Here is a 25,774-nt window from a genome sequence, read left to right as displayed (position 1 = left end):
GGACTTAAAACTCAAAGATTTCATTGCATTTCATTTTCATTTCCCTGTTAAACAAGTATAATTTTATTGAGAAAGTGTATAAATTTATGTTAAGTTAGGAAGTTTTGGGTTGGGTCCGGACCTGGTATATTCCACGTGGGTGCATCCCTCATGCAAGGAAGTAAAAAAAAAAAAAAAAAAAAAAAAAATTATCTACGTAATAATAAAATAAGAATCTCATTTATTTATAAATTTATTCCATTTTCTTTGCAAGCAACTAGACTTTAGTGTTTTACAATTATAGAACTTAACACTGTGGTAGAGCGTCATATTTAATACATTTCATTTACAAATAACATTTATTCGAAAGCCTTTCCAGTAAAAAATCTATCTAACATATCCAACGTATTCACCGGTTGCTCTGCAGGGACCATATGACCAGCATTTCTTACCATAACTTCTGTAAGGTTACCATAATTTTTGGCGTATCCAGCAATGTCGTCACCAACTCTCCAAATTACACGCTCAGCGTTTTTGAAGCCATCTGCTCCTGTCCAATTAAGTGTCTGCAAGAAGTTTTCACTCAGAACGTATGTGACACATATATCCAAATGTCCATTATAAACGAGAGTTGGGTAATTGTCTACCAATACTTCAACCCATGGCTTCACACTTTTAGCTCTATCCAAATTCAAATTTGTGCCAAAACCTGAATCAAACCTTTGATTTCCAACATGAATAGCTTCCCTCACACTTGCTTGTTGCATGTAAATGTTCCAAGCTCCATTTACAGGTTGTTCATACGCATACTTCAAATAATTGTATGGACTAATTTCTCCATAATCTTGTCCAAATGCAACTGAATTGAATAGCTGAAATTTAAGTGAAAGAAACTTCAGTAAGTCATTTGGAAGATTATCAAACGTACTAATAATAAATCAACGTTGTTCCGTATCTGGGTAATATTAGTAGATATATTGAATCTACCCAAAAGATATAACAGCAGCGTCATTTTAGAATTTGCTAGAGGGACGGCAAAATTATCCACTCATATAAAAGATTCACCGTTTTTATTAATATACTACTATACAATCGATGAAAATATGTATTTCTCAAACTCAGGGTAGAGCAATTGTCCCCTCTGCTCAACCCAAATGACGCCCCTGATATATAATTGTAATATTTAGTCGTAAATCAGGGTAAAACTAGAAGTTGTATTATAATTCAAGAAAACTAGTTTGGATTTAGGAAAGTAAGGTCACCAGAAATTGTAATTGATTTTTTAAAAAGAGTAATTGCTGAAAGTTAATAGAAAAAGGAAAGGAGATGTATGTTGTGTTTATTAATCTTGAAAATACTTTTGATCCAGTGAACTGTAAATTGTGGTTAAGAGTTCTGAAAGAAGGTTGGGTTGAACGGTCAAAAGTGTTTTCAAGATCAATAAACACAACATACACCTCCTTTCCTTTTTCTATTAAACTTTCAGCAATTACACTTTAAAAAGGTCAATTGCAATATCTTGTGACATTACCCTTCTAAAAACAAACTAGTTATCCTGAACTATAGTACAACTTTTAGTTTTATCCTGATTCAGAAACTAAATATTACTATTATAAATCACGGGCGTCATTTCGGATGGGCAAAAGGAGCAATTGCCCTCATCTGAGTGTGAGAAATACATACGTTCATCAATTGTATAGTAGGTATTAATGATATCAATGAAAGGAATGATTAAAATCAGTGCCAGGGGTAAAAGAAACCTTGAATGTAGCTGGCACCTATGTTCCGCAAGTTGGGTGTGATGAGGAGACAGAGCAAGAATTTTGGATGGAACTAGATAGTACTCTGCAGAATCGTACGTTACATGAAAAGCCTATTTTAGCAGGAGATCTAAATAGGCATGTAGAGCTATCAAGATCAGGGTGTGAAAGAATACATGTAGGATATGGATTGCAAGAAAGAAATGAAGAAGGTGAAAACATAATACGAATGGTAAAAGCATATGCTCTTGCTATCCGGAATAAATTCTATAAGAAGAAAGAAACACCTTATTACATATAAGAGTGGCACCACAAGGTCTTAGATCTACTTCATCCTATGGAGGAGACAAAACTTACTTAATGCAAAGGATTGCAAAAGTGATACCAAGTGAGAGTTTAATGGAGCAAAACCATCTAATAGTAGCGGATGTCTACATCAAGAAAAATGGTGACAAAATGTTCCAGTTCGAACAAAGTGATGGAAACTAGATGAGATAAGTACTGAAAAGACTCGAAAGGAAATTATCTCATCGCAAGTCCTGCAAATGAAGGAAGAAGAAGTGCTCGTGGAAGACGAGTGGACTAGAATATCAGTAGCACTCAAGAAAACAGAAAAAAAAGTCGTGGGAGAAAAGAAAAGTTAGTAGCATCATTGTTAAAGGAACATGGTAATGGAATAAGGAAGTTCAAGCACTGTGAAGTACAAAAGGAGCGATACAAACAATATCAGAACTATTGCAATCAACAAAATCCGAAGGAATACTAGAAAACAGAGAGGAATACCAAGAAAGAAGTCGTTGTGGTAAATGGCAAGAATTATGATGAGCTGTACGACAATCTGGATACCAAAAAAAAAAAAAAAAAAAAAAAGTGAAAAGATACAAACTTTCGCAGGTAAGAGAGAGGCAAAAGATTAATATTTCACATGAGCACTATATCAAAGATGAAAATAATTAAGTGCCGACAGGTGAGTAGAAGAGAAAAAAAAAGCGGTGGAAAGAATATTTTCAGAAACTTGTCTATGAAGAAAACTCAAAGTAAACTTACAAAAATCTACCCATGAATCAGGAACTGGTTCAGCCTGAAACTATAGTAGAGGTAGAAAATGCCATAAAAAAAAAGATTAAAATTAATGAAACCCCAGGGTCGATAATATCCCTATTGAAGCACAACAAGTAAGGTTAAGAAGGGATCCAGTTGTTTATTCAACTTTTTAATGGGATGTCGCAAACATACAATATGCCAAAAGAATGGAGAAGCAGCCACGTTATGCGACTTGTAAACATAGGAGATATGGAAGTATATGGCAAGTATAGGGAAACGAAACTTATGGGTCATGTACTCAAGCTCTGGAAGAGAGTGATAGAAGTAAGATACAGGGAAGAAATTGAAATAATATAGAATTAATTTGGTTTCATGCCAGGACGGTGGACAACGGATGCACTTAGGATGCTAATGGAAAATTACTGAGAATACCAGAACTTCCATCTGGTTTTAATCTACCTAGAGGAAGTGTATGATAGAGTGCCGCGGGATCTTATTTGGTGGTCACTGAAAAAGAAGTGTGTTCCAAACACATGCATCTGTAAAATTCAAGATATGTACTATCAGAATTGAAGAGCGTGCGTAGAAAAACACAAGAAGCCACAGTTCAAATGAAAATCCGGGATCTAATCTTAGTCCATACTTTTAGGTAATTGTGATGGACAAGCTTACAAAGGATATTCAAGCCTTTGCACCTTGTAATATTCTATTTGCGATCGAGATTGTGCCGATGAGTGAGATCAATTCAGTATTGAAAAAATAATTTAGATAACGGGAGAGGAGAATAGCAGAGCAAAGGACTAAGAATTAGTAAAGCCAAGACAAAATCTGTATATTGCAAATTTAGCAAAAAATATAATTGAAAATGGAAGAATAATACTGGACAAAGAAGAGGTGTTAATGATGAAGATATTCAAGTACTAGGGATCAATACTACAGGAAAAGAAGATGTTTACACCATCTTCCGTAGATGTTTAGTAACACCATTGGTTGGACAAAATTTAGAAAAACAGCAAGAGTATTGTGTGACCGAAAGATAGCAGTAAGCCTTATACGAAACGTTTGGAAAACAGTAGTGAGATCTGACATGTTATAGGGAGCAGAATGTTGGAGAACGAAGAAGAGAGAACAGAAATTGCATATGTGGAGATGAAGATGTTGCGGTGGATGTGTGAAGTCACGCGGGAAGGCAAAATTTAGAATGAAATGATCCGAGAAACAGCAAAGATGAGACCAGTAATAGAAAAACTGCAAGGTAGTAGTAGACTTCGATGGTTTGGACATGTAAGGAGAAGACATTCGGAATACGACCTCACCTAGTAAATGCTATAGAATTCGTAAATGAGAAACGAGCCTGAGGCCGATCAAAGAAGTGGGATAATTTGATGAAGAACGATTTTGTGCAGTGTGGTGTTACAGTGAACATGACAAAAGATAGAAACAGGTGAAGGACAGCGATCTGAAATGTTGACCTCAGCTAACAGGTAATAAGGTTTAGAAAAACTAGAGTAAGAAGAGTGTATTAAGGCTCTTACAGGATCCCCGGTGCTTGGAATTGAAGTCGGTCAAAAATGAGGAATTATTTTACTCCCCTCACTTCCCTACACACACAAACGATAATTTAAAAAAGAAGTTTCACGAAAGCTTGTGCAAAACAAAATTGTCGATTTTGGTGGAATGTGGCTTTTTCATTAATTTTTATTTATTTATTTACAATTTGCAACAGTTTTTACTGCTTGATACGTGTTTGAGTACGAGTATACTGAGTTGATACGTGTTTTGGAAAGACTGCTCCCACCTATCCTTCTAGATTGCAAATTAAATTTTTCCATCAAAATTTCGTAAAAATACTCCGATATTTCTAAAATATAATATGTATTTTTTCACGACTAGAGAATTGCTCCTATAGTTAAGGTTTGAAAATTAATATGAAAGAAGGGACAACAAAAGAGATAGTTTACTTGCTTCTATAGTGCACAGCATATCTAGTACAATTTCAATTTCAAGAGACATAACTTGCCTGCCAACAATAGAGATTTATTCAAGCTCGATGTTTTCATCAGTATGAAACTCCAACTGTCATCATAACATAGTGCTACGTCGATTCCAGATTTTATATAAATTCACTGTACTTACTCCTTAAATGTTACTCACATATTCTGCAGTCCCCCAATCTTCCTCTTCAATTGCTTGTTGAGCCAGTTTTTGACGTTGGCGATATTGTTCTCTTGTTTGACTATCTATGAGCCCAATCTGGTAGAGAAAATCTCCATGTCCCATCATCGAGTAAGGATCTGATAGACCGTTGCCAATAGCAAGACCTGAAGTATTCATTAGTATTAGAGCCAAATATTATTAAAGTACATAAAATAAAACTTTTGATGTTCATAAACAACGATAGCTGATAAAGTACATTTTTGGCCTATGACATTTATATAGATACTATATATAAATGCATGATTCATAATCATTTATTGGCGATGCAAGGGATTCCTCAAAAGGAAGTGAGGAATTCCTAATATTCCATTAGGAAAGGTGGTTTAATGACAATGGCATCTTTAATTTTTTGGAGAGAAGGCAAGCGGAGGGCAGAGTATTTGGGGGGTAGATATATCTTATACTAAAAATAATTGTTTTATGCGTATTAATTGACGTACATTATAACACATAATATGTTTTGTATGTAGTAGAGTTGTGTTGTGTAAAATGTTTCCCCATATTATATAATATCTACCATTCGGCTACTATAACGTTTGACATTCTAATACATGCTCAGATTGCGTTGAATTTGATAGCGTGAAACTCTTATGTTGCCATCACTATAAAAAGTTGAACTGGAATACATATGAAAACAGGCTCGTTTATCACTCAATATGCAGCCAAAGTGTTCATAGTATCCTTGTGTTCATGTGCCAGTGTAACCTTGTGTCTAGTCAATCCAGCGTTCCACATACGCCGCCGAACCGTTAAAGAGCTAACACTATGAACGACGCTGTGGCGTCCGCGATGGCATGTGGACATGATATCTATAATACTATGACCAGAGCCGTAGCTAAAGGGGGCGAGCGGGGCTGTGGACCCGGGCGCTGACAGCAAGAGGGCACCGAACGAACAAGAAGAAAGAAAAAGTGTTGGAAAGAGTAAATGACGCGGCGCCCCATGTGAAGGGACACGCGCAAGGTGTTGTTTGCGCGGAAATATTAAAAATGAGGGTAGAGCAGGGGGAATGATAACATTTTCGAACTTGTAGAATAGGGGCTTAAGAGGTCAAAACTTAACCAAACGATTTAGTCTTTGTAAAAGACTGATTACTACCAGTGATTTTTAAAATCCATTGTCATATGAAATGCTTCCAATTTGAAGAAATTTATTGGGATAATTTCTCCATCAACTACTTGTATCGCCAGGATATTTTTTTCTGTGCATACATATCTAGTTGTGTTGTGTGTGTTAACATATTAGTGTATTTTTAATATGTTAATTATTAATAAGTAATCTTAACTTCAGAACTTTCATTCATTAAGAAATTAATTAATTACTATAATTTCAAGCATATGTAGTAGACAAACAATATGTTGGATTTTGAGTACAAACATTAAACATATTCTTCACCCCAATCGATCAATATTAAGAAATTCGCAAAGAAGGCTCCTTCTGAATTTCATTACATTTTTCAAAATATTTTTTACAGTAAAAGAACTGATTCTATGGCTTATGGAACCTGGAGGTTCAATGCCGCGTTCGTAAAACATTTCCAATGACTCTGTCCATACCCAACTGGATCCAGTTTCTACGTCAACACTTCTGCGAGATCCATCTCAATATTGTCCTCCCATCTGCACCTATGTCTTCCTAATGAACGTTTTCCGATTCGATTTCCAGTCAAAACTTTGAAAGCGTTCCTACTATCTTCCTTTCTTGCTACATGACCTGCCCACCTGAGCCTCCTAGACTTGATGACTCCAACAATGTTTGGTAAGGGGTATAATTTATGCAGTTCCTAGTTATGCAGTTTCCGCCATTACTCATTCCCCTTTCTCTTCGGTTCGAATATGTCTCAGGATTTTATTCTCAAATATTTTCAGTCTGCGTTCTTCCCTTCAAGTAAGCGACCATGTTTCGCAATCATACAGAATAGGCATGATTATCGTTTTATATATTTTAAGCTTCAAATTCCTCGACAGAATTCGCGACGACAAAAGATTTTGAATTGAATGATAACACAAATTCCCTGCTTTCGTTCGACATTTAATTTTTTCGTAGATATGATTTTGATCTGTTAATATTGATCCTACACACTTGTAAGTATCCATTTTATCGAAAGTATTATTTGATACTTTGATACATCCATAATTTGCAATGTTACGATCCCAGCGAACTTCCACTATTTAGTTTTCTCTGCATTTACTTCTAAACCTGCAAGCGTTTAATAAGGCTTCTGCACTTCTTTCTCCTATCAGATTTACATCATCACCATAGGCCATAACCTGGTGAATACCATTCAGCTCTAGGCCCTGGTTGCTATCTTTGATTTTCCTTATAGCGTACTAAGTTTTTCTAAAATCAATAAATAATTTATGTACTGGGTTATTGTATTCAAATTTCTTTTCGAGTATTTGGTAAATAACTGGTCGATAGTTAATTGATAATCTGCAATAATTTGACCTGCATATGGGATCAATCTTACTAATATAATGTTTGAGAGCATTTAATAGAATGTTGACAGAAGAGAACTGCCTCGATAATTATTACAATTCGCTTTGTCGCCTTTCTTATGAATTGGAGTAATGATTGATTCTTTCCACTCTTGTGGCAATTCTTCCTTGTCCCAAATAAGGAGAATAAGTTTGTATATCTTGTTCCAATTTTTTTCCTCTCCAGATGAAATTAACTCAGTCGGAATTTCGTCTGCAGTCGGAGATTTGTGTTTCTTTAATTTCTTTATAGTGATTTCTACTTCTGTTCGGCTAGGCCCTGCTGGAATATATGGTTCTGCTGTGTGCATACCTCTTTCCCGACGAACATTAGTTTCTGGCTGCGTGTTAAGCAGATCGTCAAAGAAATCTTTTCATCTATTCAAGATGCTATATGTAAACGAAATCTTTGAGTTTTAAGTCCCATGTTATGCAGGCTAGACTAAAGGAAACAGTAATAATGAGAAATGAATGAAATGATGGAATGAAGAAAGTGGGAGGAAACGGAAGAACCCCGAGGAAACCCACGCACACGGTATTTGTCCACCACAAAGTTCACTCGGGGCAAGCTGGGATCGAATGAGGGATCCCATGCACCAGAGGTGAACAAAATGCTACCTATATCAGTGAAAATTGTTTCATCGTCTCTCTTTAATATATACGCGCGAAGTTGATACCCTTGCTTAAATTCGTTGATGCCCTTATACATGTCTCGAATATTTTTGCTCTTTTTACTGTTATCCTCATGTTCATTAATTTTAGCTTTCAAAAAAATTGCGTTTCTTTGATCTAAACATTTTGGAAATCTCCCGTCTGATGCCAACGAAATTTTGTGTAATTACATCTTTCGGATTTTGTAGCCAACGCAGAATCGCCTGTTTCCCTTTCTCCGCTAGTTTGGTGCATTCTGGTCGAACCATGACTTGTTCCTACGTACTTTTGTCTCATTTTTTCTCTTTCTCAAATTTTAATGCTATCCATAATTTGAACCTAAGTATCCTCAACACTAGTGCTCTCAAAACCTTCTAACAGGAAATCTATTTGACACTTCAATCTGGCATTCCTCTTTCGCTTGGTTCTCCTCTAATTTCTTTCAACTAAACCTCTCCTTTTTCAGATGTTGAATATTTCTTTATTCAACTATAATCTCTCTCTTATTATCGCTGTTACCAGATAGTGATCACTGTCACAGTCAGGTCCTCTGAACGACTGAACATCAATTATGCCAGACGGTCTTCTTCCATCTACTAAAACGTGACCAATTTGATTGTGTATTCTTCTATCTGGCGAGGTCCATGTGTACTTATGAACGTCGCGATGTGGAAATTTTGTACTCTTCACGATAAAGTTTTTGGATGTTTCAAAGTTCACTAGCGTATTGTCGTTGTCATTACTTTCGTTATGCAGACTTTCTTTTCCTATAATTGGTTTGAAAATATCCTCTCTCCCTACTTTCGCCTTGGAATCCCCCATGGGCGGCGATTAGGGGGGGGGCAAAGGGGGGCAGTTGCCCCCCCACTTTTTTGAAGTAACAAATTAGTGTATATAGTTTCGTTTGGAAATGTAAAGTTTTTTGTATGTAGTACTGGTTCATATAAAAAAAAAATGGTGCTATAATATTTGCCGTTGCGTGTGTACGTATTGCTTTTCCCGTGGAGTTAAGAAAGCTACAGGAATTGCTACAGGAAACCAACTGAGATAACATTTCGCAAAAAAAAAAAAAAAAAAAAAAAAAAGTCTCACAAGTAATTCTTTAATTGCACAAAAATTGAAAGTTACTAAAATATATTTTCCTCTTTCTATAAAGGTGCCGAAGAAAATTGTGTCGCTTTTTGTGGAGGTCTGTGTTCAATTGGTCCTTACATCGTGAGTTGAATGCGAATGGAGATAAGGCGAAGGTCAGTTGCTGGTGTGGGTATATCCAACATATTACCTGGTTGCGGCAGTTCAGTTACATTGTGAACTTACGTAAGGACAGAGTGAACATGGGGCCTCTACAGAGCGTCATAAGGGCGTATGCTCTACGAGTTCAAACGGGTCAAACGCCGTTGCAGCGAGGCGGAAGATATGCCAGGCCTTTGATGATGGTGTTGTGACTACGCGGACAGTGCAGCGGTGATTTAAAAAGTTTCAGAACTGTGACGAAACACTCGAAGACGCACCACGTGCCAAAATACCCACACATGTGATGAACTGGGACTACAATTCCGTGTCAGTGGAGAAACCGTTCGGTAGCCTGGGGAGCATTACAAGTTGGGTCGATGGGTCCCATATGATTTGACTCCGGGCCAGAAGGCAACGTGAGCAGACACCTGTATTATTCGCTGTCTCGTCTGAGGAAGGAGCTATTTCTGGACAGAGTGTTGACATGTGATGAGAAGTGGGTCCTGTACAAAGCTCCGCGGTGCAGTCATCATTGGTTAGTATGGAATGAGCCGGTTCCAAAACAGATGAAATCAGCACTGTACCTGAAGAAGATCCTCCTGTGTTTTTGAGAGACTGCTCGCGGGATCGTGCATCTAGAATTGCTACCAGGTGGTGAGAGTATCAATGCTGCTGTGTTCTGTCAGCAATTAAGCCGTATTCAAGAAAACTCAAAACTCTGGAGCCAGCATTCCTGAATCGCAAAGTTGTCCTGTTACAACACAATGCTAAGCCCTGGATGAGCCGGAACACTATTCTACACCTTGGATGGGAATCACTATTGCTTCCACCATCCGTTCCGGACATTGCATCGTCCGATTATCAGCTGTTTCATTCCTTGGCCAATCACCTTAGAGGACGCCAGTTCAAATCCCTAGTAGAGGTTCAAAATGCACTTGATACCTTCTTCGCTTCACAGCCCACCAAATTATACCGCGATGGAATCCATGGCCTTCCAGAACGTTGGCAGAATGTCGTCGATGCTGATGGGGACTTTTTAATCTTCCATGTACGTCTTAGGTGACATATCGCTGTTCGAAGGTGGTGGGTGAAAAGTGACAGACAGAACTTTCTTGGTTACTTTTATAATATTAAGGAATATTGATTAAAAAGAAAGTAATAAGAAACAACTTCTCCTTTTCCATTGTGTTGCATTGTAATATACGAGTCAAATGGTGTGTTTAGTCGTGTACGAGTGTATACCCTATATACAATTAAATTTAGCGAATTCAAAATAATTATAGGTTTTAGGATTATTTTGTATAACTGGAGTGTGGAGTGAGTCTAAGTATTGTGTTTTGATGTATTCCGAGAAAGTGAAAACCACCTAATGGCAACGAACATGTCGCGGGAAGCTGCAAAAGTAAATATTTCTTTAAATGTCATAACATATGCTTGTATGTATTTACCGTCTTATATTTTCTAAGAGAAATAATATACGTTTAATAGCATGTGTAGGATTAAAAATTAAGTTGTTCTTCAATACCCAGTTTCTATTTAACTTCTACATACAAACCTCATTATTCATTGCTATGATTAATGTTATTCTTTCTATTTATTTGTTTTTCAAATTTGTTATTAAATAGTCTGATTACACAGTTTTCTCAGACAGATTTTTAAGATGTTCATGTGCAATGAATCAAATCTCTTCTTACACCTTATTTGTTTAAGAGTGCAAAATGCTAGTACATCTACATCTAATACAAGGGTCTGGAGCTTACTTCCGTTGTTCTTGTCAATTTACTTAATAAAATATGAAGTACGATACGGTATTTTAAACGAAAAAGATAGTATCCTATTAGTTATACATTTCGTCAAAGTGTTAGAAACAACCAGGGAAATAAGATTGATATACAAATATTCAGATCATGTCTTGCTCCCCCACTTTCAATATCCAATCGCCGCCACTGGAATCCCCTAATAGAATTTTCATATAGTATCGCGGAAGTTGGTCAAATACCCGTTCTACTACCTCTTCGCAAAATCTATCGTTTATATCGTCATCCTTATCTTCTGTTGGGGCATGTACATTTAAAAGAATAATATCATACCACTGACCATTAAGAGTAATAAAAGAAAATCTATCATAACAAATTCAACCAATTTAATTGCTGATATTAAAAGAATCGAAATTAAAATGCTATTTGTGTGGTCACATACAAAGTAATATTACAAAACTTTACAATTATTTCTAGAACTTATCTATTTCGAATATTTTAAAAAAACACAGTTTCTAATGTCTTGAAATTTCATTTCTTATCGATAGTATGAAACATTAGTATGATAAGTATAGGGGGCGCCGAATTCTACTTCATCCCGGGCGCCGTAATTTCTAGCTACGGCTCTTAGTGTGACATAATGACACTGTACGATTCACGCTCAAACGTTGCAAACTTTCCCCTTCTGTCTATCGCTTACACGCATCATTGTCATGGCAGTATGGCGCATCACCTTCGTGATTCAAGAAAAGATTCCTGTAAGCGTGTCATGGAATTTAATCATGTGTTTTTGTTACGTTCATTGATATAGATGAGTCATAGTAACCCTTGTCCGCATATTTATTGTTCTCTTGCCCAGAAGCTCCACTACCTAACGGTAAGTATGAGTAAACTGTCCTTTCGCAGTGCTACCCCTAGTAACAAACCGAAGATGGCCAAGCATATGTCATACTGCTAACATTATAATAATTCGTACTTCATGCTATATTGTACAAATCCCGTCGGTTCGGACCCATGTCCGTCATACCTTCCTAGTGTTGAGATTTTGTTTACAAACAGCACTGTATATGTACTCAACGGTTACAAATCGAGAATATAGAGAGACGACTACGTATAATCTTTGTTTGTTAACATTTTAGTCGAACCAATTTTATATTTTCATTGAATTAACTAGAACTGAACTTACAACAATTTTCTCAATTTCTAATTCTAAAATACTATTATATTAATGTTTAACGGAAAGATGTCAAGAGATTAGACATATACTAATCTATAGAATTCATTAGACTGATACAAATGATATAAGTGACCTTAAATTATCATGCGTAGTTTTCGAAAAAATCGATAAGATTTATGTTTGAAAATTAAAAAAAATTATGCTCTACGACACCCATGTCATAAATTAAGACAAACTGATACTGATACAAACACTAATCAGTCTTTTCATTATGACACTACTAAGATAACAATATATTGTACGGTTCATGATATATAGCCCAAAATTATCTTCAACTCTTTTTTTTAAGTAGTTAATCAAAACTTGAATTTTTGTTTAACTATAATATTGCTGAAAGGTGATACATATATCAACCGATAGGTAACATCTATTACACGCTAAAAGTAAATTATGATATATTTTGGGCAATTCATTTTCATAGCGTTAAAATATTATGTCCTTTAGTCAGTGGTGCTATTCTAATTCTCTAACAACCGGTTCTTTCTCCCTCTATCTATCTATCTGTCTGTGTCTATCTATCTATATCTATATCTTATCTATATCTATATCTGTATATCTATCAATCTATATCTAACTATATATATATATATATATATATATATATATATATAGAGAGAGAGAGAGAGAGAGAGAAGCATTTTTTTTTATTGAATACCGTAAGTGACAAGTAGAGTGCTGCACAGCATCTGAATACAAGGTGGTGTAACGAAATTAGGTAGCACTGCTAATATCTTGGAAAGAACTTATCGAAGATAGATGCTTGTCAAAAAAGTATTGAAAAGATCTCAATTCAGGAATGGATCAACAATTGTTGATAATGATATATGCGTTTCAAATATAATTAACTTTACCACTACACTCATGTGATCCTAGTCCTCATTCTTGATATTTAAGAATTTGAGATTAAAAAATAAAGCTTATACCTTGCCCTGAGTGATCAATGTTTAACCTTGTAGCTGTAAGGATTTCTAAAAACGAAGGTACTTAAACTAAAATTTACTGCCATGCCTGGGAATAACAAACGGTTCTGGGAACTGTAAATACTTTAACAACCGGTTCTAGCGAACCGGTGCGAACCGGCTGAATAGCACCACTGCCTTTAGTGCATGTATGTTCAATCTGACGTACTTGATAATTTTTATTCTGTTGGGACAGAGTGTTTATTTCTGTATACAAAAAATATACTTTGTTAAGTAGCAAATTATGGCGTGTCTCAGCATTACAAGATTTCTGTAGCTGATAAGGGAAGGTAAGACAATGACGTATGGGAAGTGGTGACGACTGTGTGTTATTCAGTCAAAAGAAGCAGTATCGAAAACTAGAGGAGATAAGCGCAATAACAATATGTTTCGGAAACACGAATAACATGCGTGGATCAAGATTGAAGTGGTACGTGAGCACAGTGTACAACAATGTGTTCAGTGGCTCCGTGACAACCTTTTTAATCAAAATGAAGTCACCATTTTGCAGGAAGCCATCATTTGTGCCATATGGCTACGGTTGACAACTTTCCTTAAGAAAAAATCGAGACGGGGCAATCAGTGTTGGAACCCCTTCCCCCTCTCCCCTGGAGGCGAAAAATGAAAAAAATTAAATCTTTGAGTTTTACGTCCCACAGTCATGCCGCTTAGGCTAAAGGAGACGGTGATGATGAGTAATGAATGGAATGGTAGAATGAAGAAAGTGGGATGAAACGGGAGAACCCCGAGGAAACCCACGCACACGGTGTTTGCCCACCACAAGGATAACTTGGCGGGGGCTGGGATTGAACCCGGGACCCCAAGCACCAGTGGTGAACTCTCTACCGCTGAGCCACCTCGGCCCCGCCCCCGGAGACGACTGCACGTACAGCGAGTCGTTGAAAACAATGCAAATAATCAGCTGAATAACACGAACCTAAATGAATGCGGCACTTTACTTTTAATTTTCCCACCCACTGCTCATCATTAGGCATAAGCACTATATGCAACAAATTCAAACCAAAACAACTGCAATTTATTTAATATAAACAGTTTTGAGAGAAAACTATATAGATTTTTTTTCACAAATGAGTGTATAACAGTGTTAAGGAAGTACTGACAAAAAGTATTACTAAAATCAAATCTTATTCTTTGGCTATCATCATACAAAGTCTTTGACCCAGTAAAATATTAATTAACTTTGAAAATCGATAAATCGGGACAATATGCGTCCCGACGAATGTCCGGTCGGGACGCGGAACAAATAAGTCAAAAATAGATTCTGTCGGGACGGTTGGCAACAGTGCATATGGCAGACTTTGTGGGACAACGACAAAGCTTGACGCTTTGACAGTGTAGGAGGCCTTCCACACGTGAGGCAGAAGGTGATAGAAATGGGAGAAAATTACCTCGAAGGGATGTAACAGGTGTCCTTCTGTGCATAAAACCAGTTACGAATTATAACAATGTTGGCATTACTTGTTAAGCAGCATTTATATTATTGCTTGATTTCTTCTAACGGTAACACAAATATTCATGACAGTGGCACATATATTTAAAGCAATACTACTTGCACAGCCACATTTAGATTTGGTGGGGCCCTAAGCTGTTGAAGGTAATTGGGTCCTTTACATATCTCGATAAACATATACGCCCTATATAAAGAAATGAAGAAACTAGCGATATTTTAGAAAGCAGACTAGCAGAAGAAGCCTCATTACTTACATTATAGTAGCCTACACAACAGGAAGTAATGTTGCTACGTATATGCATATTTTATTTTATTTATTGATTTTCTTGGAGCTAAGTTTCAAAGTTGATCGTCCGTTTCTAGCGAAATTTTGAAAATTTACCGGCAAGAAATTAATACTTTTCTTGTTTGTGTGCGTGATAATGTGGAAGGAGAGAGAAAGTTGTGTTTATTTTTTGATATAAATGGTTCTAAACATGGAACTATTTGGCAAGCGGAGGGAACTACTTGGCGCAAGGTTACTTCATAGTAGGATTATGGGAATGTAACGAGCATTTGATTTGTAAACATGGCTGATAATCAGGAAAATCAATTAAAAGTAAGTAAATGTCATGGCTTAATAAATCTAAAAATAGATTGAAGTAAACGCGGTAAACAAATAATTGTAAAGAAACGTGGAGAAAGTTATACTTGTCAATGTAACGGTAAGTAACGTAAACAACATGGCGGCAAGGTTCCAGAACACAGATCCTCGTTCTATTTAACTGTAATAAAGACAGAAAACAACGTGCCCTGCGGGGCTCTAACCCGCTTTCACTCGCTAACGCTTGCTCAGCAATTAAATATTAAACTTTGATACACAAAGTAACGAATTATTACTCTTTTATCTAAAATACTATTCGGATGACCAACTTCGGAATAAATGCCTTTTCTTGTATTTTGGAAATGTATGTCCAGGTTTTTCTTTAGTTTGTTGGGTTTCCCAAGATAGTGGGACCCTAAGCTATAGCTTGTTTAGCTTATACGTAAAACCGGCACTTACTACTTGTAATGACTGGAATTATTTTATTTAAGCTAAAACAAATAATTAAATATGACAATTTAACATTACAATCAAATAATATTATCACGAATTACGTACCTTTGAAATTGATTTTCAGCTCTGCTGTTGGATTTTCAGTGTGAATCTTATATGAAATTGCAGGAACGTACTTTCCTGTAATGTGAATAATTTTAATACACTAACTTTAATGACACATTTAAAACAAATTACGTATATGACACATATTACGTGTATGTTGATAGAATTTATCCAGAATTGATATTTCTTTAATTATGAGTAACGATTTTACCTAGGTAATTAGGTTTTTCTTATTTGTTAAGCAACAATTGATCAAACCAGATCGAAATTATAACATTACTTTATTTGTATGGACTTTACAACTGATGCGTTATAAATTAAAATATATACACACATTATCATTTATATATATATACAGGGTGGTCGTGCATGAATGTCGGAAAATTCGTGAGATGAATCTACAGGTAAAAACAAGCAAAAAATGTCATATGAACATTGGGTGAATGCGGCTTCGTTTGGACGCTAGAGGCGTCTGAAATGTCACCTTCCGAGGCGGCAATTTGCAATATCTCAAGAACGGAGAGAAATACGAATGTCGGGTCAAAACATATCAAAGGAAACCCCATCCGAAGAATCCAATTATGCATAAGTGGTGGCGAAACAGTGGCGGCGCTAAAGGGGGCCACAAAGAAAGTGAATGAAACATGGAGAAAATTTAACAATTTACACTGAAAAATTATAGGAGGGGATGTTACTTGGAATATGCAACAACAAATGTTAATGAACAAAGGCAACAGCGGCTAGTCTGTAGGGACTTTATGAGAGGCGGATTGTAGGAATACAGTATCTTTGTAATGGTGAGAAATAGGAATGTCGGGTCAAAAGATATCAAAGGAAATGCCATCCGAAGAATCCAATTATGTATAAGTGATGGCGAAACAGTGGCGGTACCGGGGGAAGCATAAAGAAAGTGAATGAAACATGGAGAAAAGTTGAAATTAGTGAAAACACAACTATTTGAAAGCAATCAGGAAACAAGGAATACAACTCTAGGTGTACTGCATGATACATGTCCGATGACAGAGGGCGCATAGCTACAGTAGGTGGAACAAGGGGGCGTGCAGAGCGTCGCGTAGTAGAGTTAGTTATAGGAGTAGTGAAAGCGTGGGTAACGAGAGCGTTCGCATCGAATGTGTAGAGGACAGCGCACAGTTCATTCGTACTGAATGGGGCAATGACAGTAACAGCAGAAGCGTTTTAGTGCTACACTCTACAGGCAGGGCAGTAATCCATGTGTATGTGAATGTGGTTTACTTTGTGTCGTGTGAAACAGTGTTGATGTTGACAAGCGCTATATGTAATGCACCACAATGAATAGGGTAGTATACACTAACGCCGAAATGGCAGATATGCATTTGATGTACGGCTTAGCGGAAGGTAATGCAGAAGAAGGACGTAGGTTATATGCGGAACGCTACCCAGATCGACAAATTCCAGCACCGGGGATGTTTATTCGTATTCATCAGCGATTGCGGGACACTGGGTCATTCCTTTCCAACACAGACATTCCGAGACGACGACGCGTTCGAACACCCCCTTCCCCTGGAAGAGAGGGTACTCCGACATGTGACCCGGAACCCGAGATTTGTACCCGACGAATAGCAAGGCAGGAACACGTTTCGCATCAAGTCGTGCTAAGCATCTTGCATAGTAATAATCTCAGACCATACCACGTACAACGAACGCATGCGTTATACGATGGTGACTATGAAACCCGACGACGTTTCTGTCGTTGGTTATACCGCCGCTGCCGTGTATCACCAGCCTTTCTAACACAGGTATTGTTCTCGGATGAGGCATTATTCACACGGGATGGCATCACAAATTTCCACAATGACCATCGATGGGCACTCAACAACCCGCATGCAATTGTAGAGACGAAGCATCAACAGCGTTTCAAATTGCATGTGTGGGCTGGTATTATTGGCGACAACGTTGTGGGACCACATTTCTTGCCACAGCGATTGAACGGAATATCGTATCTCCAGTTTCTGACTCAGAACCTACCTATTCTGCTTGAAGATGTGCCACTGAGGACACGACAGTGTATGTGGTTTATGCATGATGGCGGCCCTGCCCACTCATGTCATACCATTCGTGCATATCTGAACAAAACATTTCCACGCAGGTGGATAGGTCGTGGTGGAAGACAAGCATGGTCCCCATGTTCACCCGACCTGAATCCCCTAGATTTTTTCCTGTGGGGTTACGTGAAGAGTCTCGTGTATACACGGCCCCTGCATGATGTTGAAGATCTTCGCCAGCGTGTATGTGCTGCATTTGCCACATTACGGCAAACGCCAGCGATATTGGCACCAGTGAGACAATCCTTACGCCATCGTGTAACTGTCTGTCTCGAAGAACAAGGAGGACATATTGAACAGCTGCTATAGAATGGCATTATGTTGACCATGGTAAGTACAATACCTCTTGTTTTTACAGTACACTGGGTCTCATCTTCCATTCGTGTTTTTTACGATCTGCACGTTTTATCACTAAGAGTGTTTAACAGTTTCTTTGCAGCTCCCATGCGCCGCCACTGTTCCGCAGTACGTGTGCATAGTTGGATTCTTCGGATGGGATTTCCTTTGATATCTTTTCACCCGACATTTCTATTTCTCTCCGTTAAAATGATACTGTATTTCAACATTCCACCTCTCATAGTGTCCCTACAGCGTAGCCATTGTTGCCTTTGTTCATTAACATTTGTTGCTGCATGTTCCGTATAACATCCGCTCCTACAGTTTGTCAGTGTAAATTGTTCACCTTTCTCCGCATTTCATTCACTTTCTTTATGCTTACCCTGGCGCCGCCACTGTTTCGCCATCACTTATACATAATTGGATTCTTCGGATGGCATTTCCTTTGATATCTTTTGACCCGACATTCCTATTTCTCACCATTACAAAGATACTGTATTCCTACAATCCGCCTCTCATAAAGTCCCTACAGACTAGCCGCTGTTGCCTTTGTTCATTAACATTTGTTGTTGCATATTCCAAGTAACATCCCCTCCTACAATTTTTCAGTGTAAATTGTTAAATTTTCTCCATGTTTCATTCACTTTCTTTGTGGCCCCCTTTAGCGCCGCCACTGTTTCGCCACCACTTATGCATAATTGGATTCTTCGGATGGGGTTTCCTTTGATATGTTTTGACCCGACATTCGTATTTCTCTCCGTTCTTGAGATATTGCAAATTGCCGCCTCTGAAGGTGACATTTCAGACGCCTCTAGCGTCCAAACGAAGCCGCATTCACCCAATGTTCATATGACATTTTTTGCTTGTTTTTACCTGTAGATTCATCTCACGAATTTTCCGACATTCATGCACGACCACCCTGTATATATATATATATAAACAAATTAATGTTACGTTTAAAATACTGTACTAGTGAATTTGTTGAAAATCTATACTTAACCTCTTCACGGATATGGCATCAAATGATGTCACATATTTATCAGGAAAATAATCCGAATTTTTTTCACGAAGAAGAGTGCGAACTGAAGGTAAGTAAAAATAATATTTTGAAGCACTTGTTTTTCTTACCTTCAGTTCGCACTCTTCTTAGTGAAAAAAGTTCGGATTATTTTCCCATAAATATGTGGCATCATTTGATGTCATATCCGTGAAGAGGTTAAGTTGCTATATAAAAGTTCGTTACATATATTTGATTTTTAGACTAATAATTATAGTAATAATAATAAGAAGAATAAGAATAAGAATAAGAATAAGAATAAGAATAAGAATATAAGTTTTGAACTTTGGTGCTAGTGACTATATAAGAATGCCATAAAATAAATTAAAGAACAAATAAAAGATCATCTTTAGATTTACATTCCTACCGTATGATTTGAATTTCCAAAGTTATCCCTACGGAAAATAACATTGAACTTCCTGACTGAACAAGTATCCTGATCATTTTTATGTGACAATGGTTTGTAATAATAATAGTAATAATCTAATCCAAAGTTTGGAATTTTCACTACATGCACTCTGAATATATACAGGGTGATTCTTATAGGACTGGCTCCATAAATTTGCTAATTTTTCCGTAATTTCTGCTTGAAGTTGCCAAGATTTGTGACTAATCCTTAGGTCTTGTGGAGTCGAATAATGTTCCTTCCAATTGGCAGACGGCAATCCTTACTCTGTCAAGACCATAGAATATTAAGCTCTGTATTTCTGAAGCATAACAACATTGAGTATGTGACAACCATGAAGCAATGAGTGCTTCTTGTTCACACATACTAGGAGACAGGTTCAATTGTCACCTCGCAAGTGGAATTCAGAAAGAAGTTTGAAGTGCGAACAAGAAACACTTGCTGCTTCACGGTATATTCCATGGTTGTCACGTGCTCACTGTTCCTATGCTTTGGCAATGCAAAGCTTATCGATCCATGAACATGACCGTGACCATCACCGCGTAAGCGCTGTCACCGGCCAATTGGACTGAACATTGTTAAACTCAACAAGGTCCAAGGATTAATATATCACAATTGTTAGCAGCCTCAATGAAAAACGATGGAAATATTAGCACATTCATTAGACTGGTTCTACAAGAATCATCATGCACCAGTTGTTGAGAGATAACGAAATGCGATAGTAGGAAACTGATCTAGAACCTTGACAAATTATTTAGAGTGTATATTTGAAGATTATATATAAAAAATAATAAGGTGCCTTCTTGGAAGAACCTTCACTCCGTATTTCATATGATTTTTGTTCAAAAACTAAATGAAAGTCATAGTATAAATTGAATGTGCCTTTTAAGGATGCATCCAAACTTATAGAGATCGTCGAGTCTTTCCTTTGGGACATGTTACAGACATTGGTACAACGTGTGTAAATTTAAACGTCGAGTCTTTCCTTTGGGATATGTTACAGACATTGCTAGAACGTGAGTAAATTAAAACATCGAGTCTTTCCTTTGGGATATGTTACAGACATTGCTAGAACGTGTGTAAATTAAAACGTCGAGTCTTTCCTGCCTACATGTGTCATGTATAAAACGAAGGAAGAGACGCCGAACATTTATAATCGTATGATTGAAGCTTATGAATAATATTTGACAAAATAAAATTTGATTTAAAATTAACTATTTTTGTTCCAAAGCTAGTGGAATTAACATTTATGTTTTCAACTTAATCCAAATTTTCGAAAATACCGAGACAAATACCGAGAAAACGTGTAAGCAATTTCATCATTAAAGACCAGAAGTTATGGCAAAATAAAACACCAAAAATGGCATGCAAAATAGCAAAATAAGTTCTAAAAATTGCTCTAAAAATGGCCAAATAAATTTCAAAAATGGCACCTTATGTGGAAGAAATGAACATATTCATTTTACTTTTAAGGCTTCGTCTTAGTAAAAAAAAAAAAACGTTGATTTCTAATAACTACGCAGATTATTAAAATTAATAGAAAAATAATGACGAATAAAATAATCATTGCAAGTATCACTAATTTCATTCGTGATCTTGGAATTATGAGAAAACAGGACACCTCATTTAAAAAAGAGTACATAGTACATAAATGAAGCGCTTAGAGGATAAAGGTGGTATGTAATAAATTAAATATTTCAGGAATTGACTTTTACAACTTCGTCCGTTAACGTACCGCCTTCGTCGTTTCTAAACATCTGCATTCAGACGAGAACTCACTAAATAATGTGTTAGGTAGCACGTGCATGAACCGCCAGAACGCAACATATAACATGTGCATGAACCGCCAGAATGCAACGTTTCAAAAAAAAAAAAAAAAATCTAACATAACACCTTTATCCCCTAAGCGCTTCAAATATTAGCAGATTTTGTAGCACAAGACAGTCTTAACAGAAGTAAACTATGAAAAAGAAACTTCTAAAAAATGATCAGAGATAAGCCTGCCTTGGTTCTTGAGAAAGCAGTCCTGCTACAGTGCATAGTTCACTCCTTGTTGCATGAAACAATAAGAAGTTTTCTTTCTTTGTTTATTTTCCACCATAAGATTATGTCGTCTGTGTGTTAAGATTCATTTGAGACGCGGAAACGATCTTTTAACATTACCGTTGTGAAAAGAGCATATTGAAAGCACGCGACAACAATGGGATCCAAACCCACATCAACCTTGCTCTTACCATCCAAAACTTTGGCATAGTGACAGAGGAACAGCAACTCACAGAACAGCACCAAGAAACTAACAAGACTGAATTCCTTTAACTGAAGAAATTATTTGTCATCGCAGCATCTGCTACCTTTGTTTCTTTCCAGGAATTTGTGGGACTTGGTCAATTATACGGTGATTCAGCCCCTGAGGTGAACCAGCTAGAAACCTTAAATTCCCTATCTCATTGGTGTGAGCGACAATGCGTTCCGCTCTATCAATTAGCAACATTACATGCATTTTGCGTTGCAAGGAAAATTTTAAAAGAAGAAGCAGTCAGGAAATGGCAAATATGACAATTAATTTAAGAAATGGCATTTATCAAACATTTTTTTCTTAAAAATGACAAAATATGGCATTTACTGCTCTTTACTTATCATGTAGTAGAAAGTACAAGGAAAAATCCAAATGCATATCGTGAAAAGCAGAGTTAGAATCCTAATCTAACTGAATGTTATAACCATTTGTATGTTAAATCTTCTGTATTTTGTATGTAAGAGAATCATGACCTGATTTGGTTAATTTAGAATCAATGAAAGCTTATTTATTCGACGTTACACTTTACTATTCACTATATAGCTAATATTTTTCCAGCACACAGCAAGATTATTTCTAGTCAATGCTATAATTGCATGAAATTGGCATTTTACATGTGACTCAAGTCAGCTTAAAAAGCTTCAATCATTAATTAAAAGGCCATTAAAGTTCAATCTTTATGAATATCGTAATTGCCCATGAATCAACAGTCCTTATACTATTCAAATATTACTAGTTCTTAAGCATTCAGAATATAGGGCACGTCAATACACCCTGGTATGAAATCCATCTTACTAAGTTTCAAGAGTTTCACTGTAAATCTGATGTGTTTTAGCTTCCTTTAAAAAAGAAAGAAAAACATTTTTTTTCTACAGCAAATAAAGAGTTTAAATCTTGCAAAAACAATATTCACTCTAATACAATTGTTTTCCTACCTCCATAAGATTCACCAATAACGTAAAAGTCATTCTGTTGAAATTCGGAGAATAAAGTGAAGAATTGTACAAGGGCTTCGTATAAATCTCTTCCAACAGCTGATTCGTCTGAAACTATGCCTGCCTCACTTTCCGTAAAACTGTAACCTATAAAAAAAATGGAGAATGTTAGTTATTACATATTTTTAATAAATTGTTGTTTTACCATTATGTTCACTAACATTAACTAATTAGTTAGATTTGAGTTTAGTGTCTCTTTCCATTACGTTCACTAACATTAACTTATTAGTTAGATTTGAGTTTAGTGTCTCTTTCAGCAGCAAGGCAATATGAGACATGGACCTATACCTTAATGCTGCTAATATAGCTGCAGTATATAAACGAATGTAAGTTTGTATATTACCTCGGCACGCAATAAGTACTGAACCGATTAAAATGATGCTTGATATGATTATGAATCTTAGGCCTCTCAAGGATTTGATGATATTACATTGATAAATTTTCACAATGGCGGAGAAGGGGTGGGAAATAGTGACGTAAAAATAACCTAAACAACCGACACTAGTGTCCAATTCATAGCTTTTGGAGTCGCTGAGAGAGAATAGTGACAGTTTCGATGCCATTTAAGTCCAAATTCAGCCACATGTAAAGATAATCGAAAATAGTCTCTGTTACTTTCCAGCCCATAGTTTTCTGATTTTTCTGTCACTATACTTTCATTAAAATGCATATTCTAATTAGTAAGATGTCAAAATATTTTTCACAAATCTATTTTTCCCGTGCGAAGAAGGGTCATATATTAAATTTAAAGCTCTTGAGCATCAAGAAGGTCTATAATCAGAGAAAAATAGTGTACATCTGGTATGTTTATGCACTATTAGTTTTAACAACAAAAATTATTTACAAAATTGTGCTTCATAACCCTTGTGACAGCTATTAGCCATGATAACTATCCCTCTTAATTTTACCTCACAAATGGTACTAAGAAGTGCTATAACTTGATAATTTTCTGCCACAGTCAACATAGGACATAGAACTTCACTGATATTGTTTTAATAAATCGATTCAAGGGATCTTTATCAATCAAAATTATTAAATGCTTTAAATTCACTTGTTTCTTACACTTACCTGTTCCAACAGGATTGTCAATGTACACAACAGAATATCTTTCGGTCCAAGCATATTCTCTGGGTGATATGTTCATATTATCATCAACAGAGAAAGGTCCATTCTCATTTAACATAGCATAAGAGGAAGCTACACCTGGACCACCTTGTAGCCACAGAATTATCGGAGCCGTTTCTGGGTTTTCCTGTAAACATGTTTTAATATATATATATATACTATTTATAGTATATGTAAATACATACGTTTCATGTCACATAATTATATAATTGGAAGTAATTAAATTACAAGTTGAAGCCAGGAAGCGTTAACCATGATTTTCGTTATACACTTTGGGTTGTTGATTTAATTTCTGAGATGTAATATATTTGCTTTATACGAAATCTCATTTCAATTCAAACAATTTGAAACACGTTTGAACTTTTTATCATTATTTTCTAACAATTGTCGTTTTAGTTTCAGAATTGTTATAGTTTATTATGTAGTATATTAATGCATTGTGAAGCCTCGTGTACTCCTTGCCTCGTCTATTGTATAGATAACACGGTGATCCTCTTTCCAGGGGTTTACTTTGTTTTACAAACCCTTATATTTTGAGATAATATATCAAAAATATTTCTATATTATTTCTTGACTTTTATGAAGTTAAACCTTAATTTTTACATAATATTGTCAGATAGTTTCTTTGCTAGCAGTAACTGATAAATCAGTTTTAGTGAAATATTCATACTGAATCATATACTAAAACATAAGCTTTCACCCTTTTAAATATGCATGGCATAGCACTCAAGAACAGCACAATTTCGCCATGATAAATTGATTGTGAAAATAATAAGTGTTCAAACTTACCTCAGCTAGGAAGAACCAGAAAAACAAGTTGGAATTATAATCAGAGTTCACAGTAAGATACCCAGCGTAACTGGTAAGATCTGTAATGTTATGAACAGCGGCTAATTCTTTAGCTTCGTCCAGACGACCATCTTGTATCAGAGGAGTCAAAAACAAGGGATCTCCAACATCTTCTAGAACAGGCAGAGATCTACTTATTCTCTGTCCCGGAGGGAGAAGCATACAGCTTCCTAGCTGCATAGCAACTGCAAATAATAAGAAATGCGATACGTAACACCACATTGTAAACAGTATCAGTTGCCTTTCTACTAGTGATGTGGTATTGTGACTGCTACGTCTACTTTATATAAAGATTTGCTCATGTATAAAAGTATGATTTAAAATTTCTTGATATCAAGTTATCAAGATAACTAGATAAAGTGTGTCAAGATAGCAGTATGGATATCAATCTATCCACTTATTTTTTTTAAATAAAGTTTTTTCAAGCATTTGTCGATCTCAAGGTTGTAAGATTCTGTAGTACCGGGAGTTTTTCAAACTTTACCTTTAAATATATGTTTTCTTCCCTCTATTTGTTTGTTTCTGAGCATAAAGTTGAGCGTCACTATTCGGTCAAAAGTGTTTTATTCTATGTTGTTCCTAGACTGTATTATTTTAAAAACCAAGTTCAATAAGCATAATATGCATTTTTATTATGTTTAGAAACACTAAACTAATTACACAGATTTCTTTACTCAAGCAGCTACAAAATAGTACATTA

At 36.2% G+C, this 25,774-nt stretch overlaps 1 protein-coding gene across 1 annotated transcript; it reads right to left on the bottom strand.

Annotated features, from left to right (window-relative positions):
- Positions 1 to 222: 222 nt before the first annotated feature.
- LOC145688895 (venom serine carboxypeptidase-like) lies at positions 223 to 25,343 on the bottom strand. The gene is made up of 6 exons (XM_081763060.1): positions 25,015 to 25,343; positions 24,169 to 24,352; positions 23,041 to 23,187; positions 15,927 to 16,001; positions 4,938 to 5,104; positions 223 to 851 (listed from the first exon to the last, which is right to left on the bottom strand). Exons 1-6 carry the CDS (start codon positions 25,294 to 25,296, stop codon positions 339 to 341), a joined length of 1,368 nt encoding a protein of 455 aa, XP_081619186.1. The 5' UTR covers positions 25,297 to 25,343; the 3' UTR covers positions 223 to 338.
- Positions 25,344 to 25,774: the final 431 nt, after the last annotated feature.

Source organism: Thermobia domestica, chromosome 7 (assembly GCF_964235325.1).
Source record: "Thermobia domestica chromosome 7, izTheDome1.hap1.1, whole genome shotgun sequence".
Classification (NCBI taxonomy): Eukaryota; Metazoa; Arthropoda; class Insecta; order Zygentoma; family Lepismatidae; genus Thermobia; species Thermobia domestica.
The sequence above is the reverse complement of the archived record's forward strand: the minus strand, read 5'-3'. Positions and strand labels throughout refer to the sequence as shown.

What these genes read in the sequence shown, in the direction of transcription:
- LOC145688895 (XM_081763060.1), bottom strand. Translation starts at nt 25,296, where the DNA reads ATGTGGTGTTACGTATCGCATTTCTTATTATTTGCAGTTGCTATGCAG. An exon ending in TATTGGTGAATCTTATGGAG is followed by an intron (nt 16,002 to 23,040) that starts GTAGGAAAACAA and finishes TTCACATTACAG; the next exon opens with GAAAGTACGTTCCTGCAATT. An exon ending in GCTGAAAATCAATTTCAAAG is followed by an intron (nt 5,105 to 15,926) that starts GTACGTAATTCG and finishes TGAATACTTCAG; the next exon opens with GTCTTGCTATTGGCAACGGT.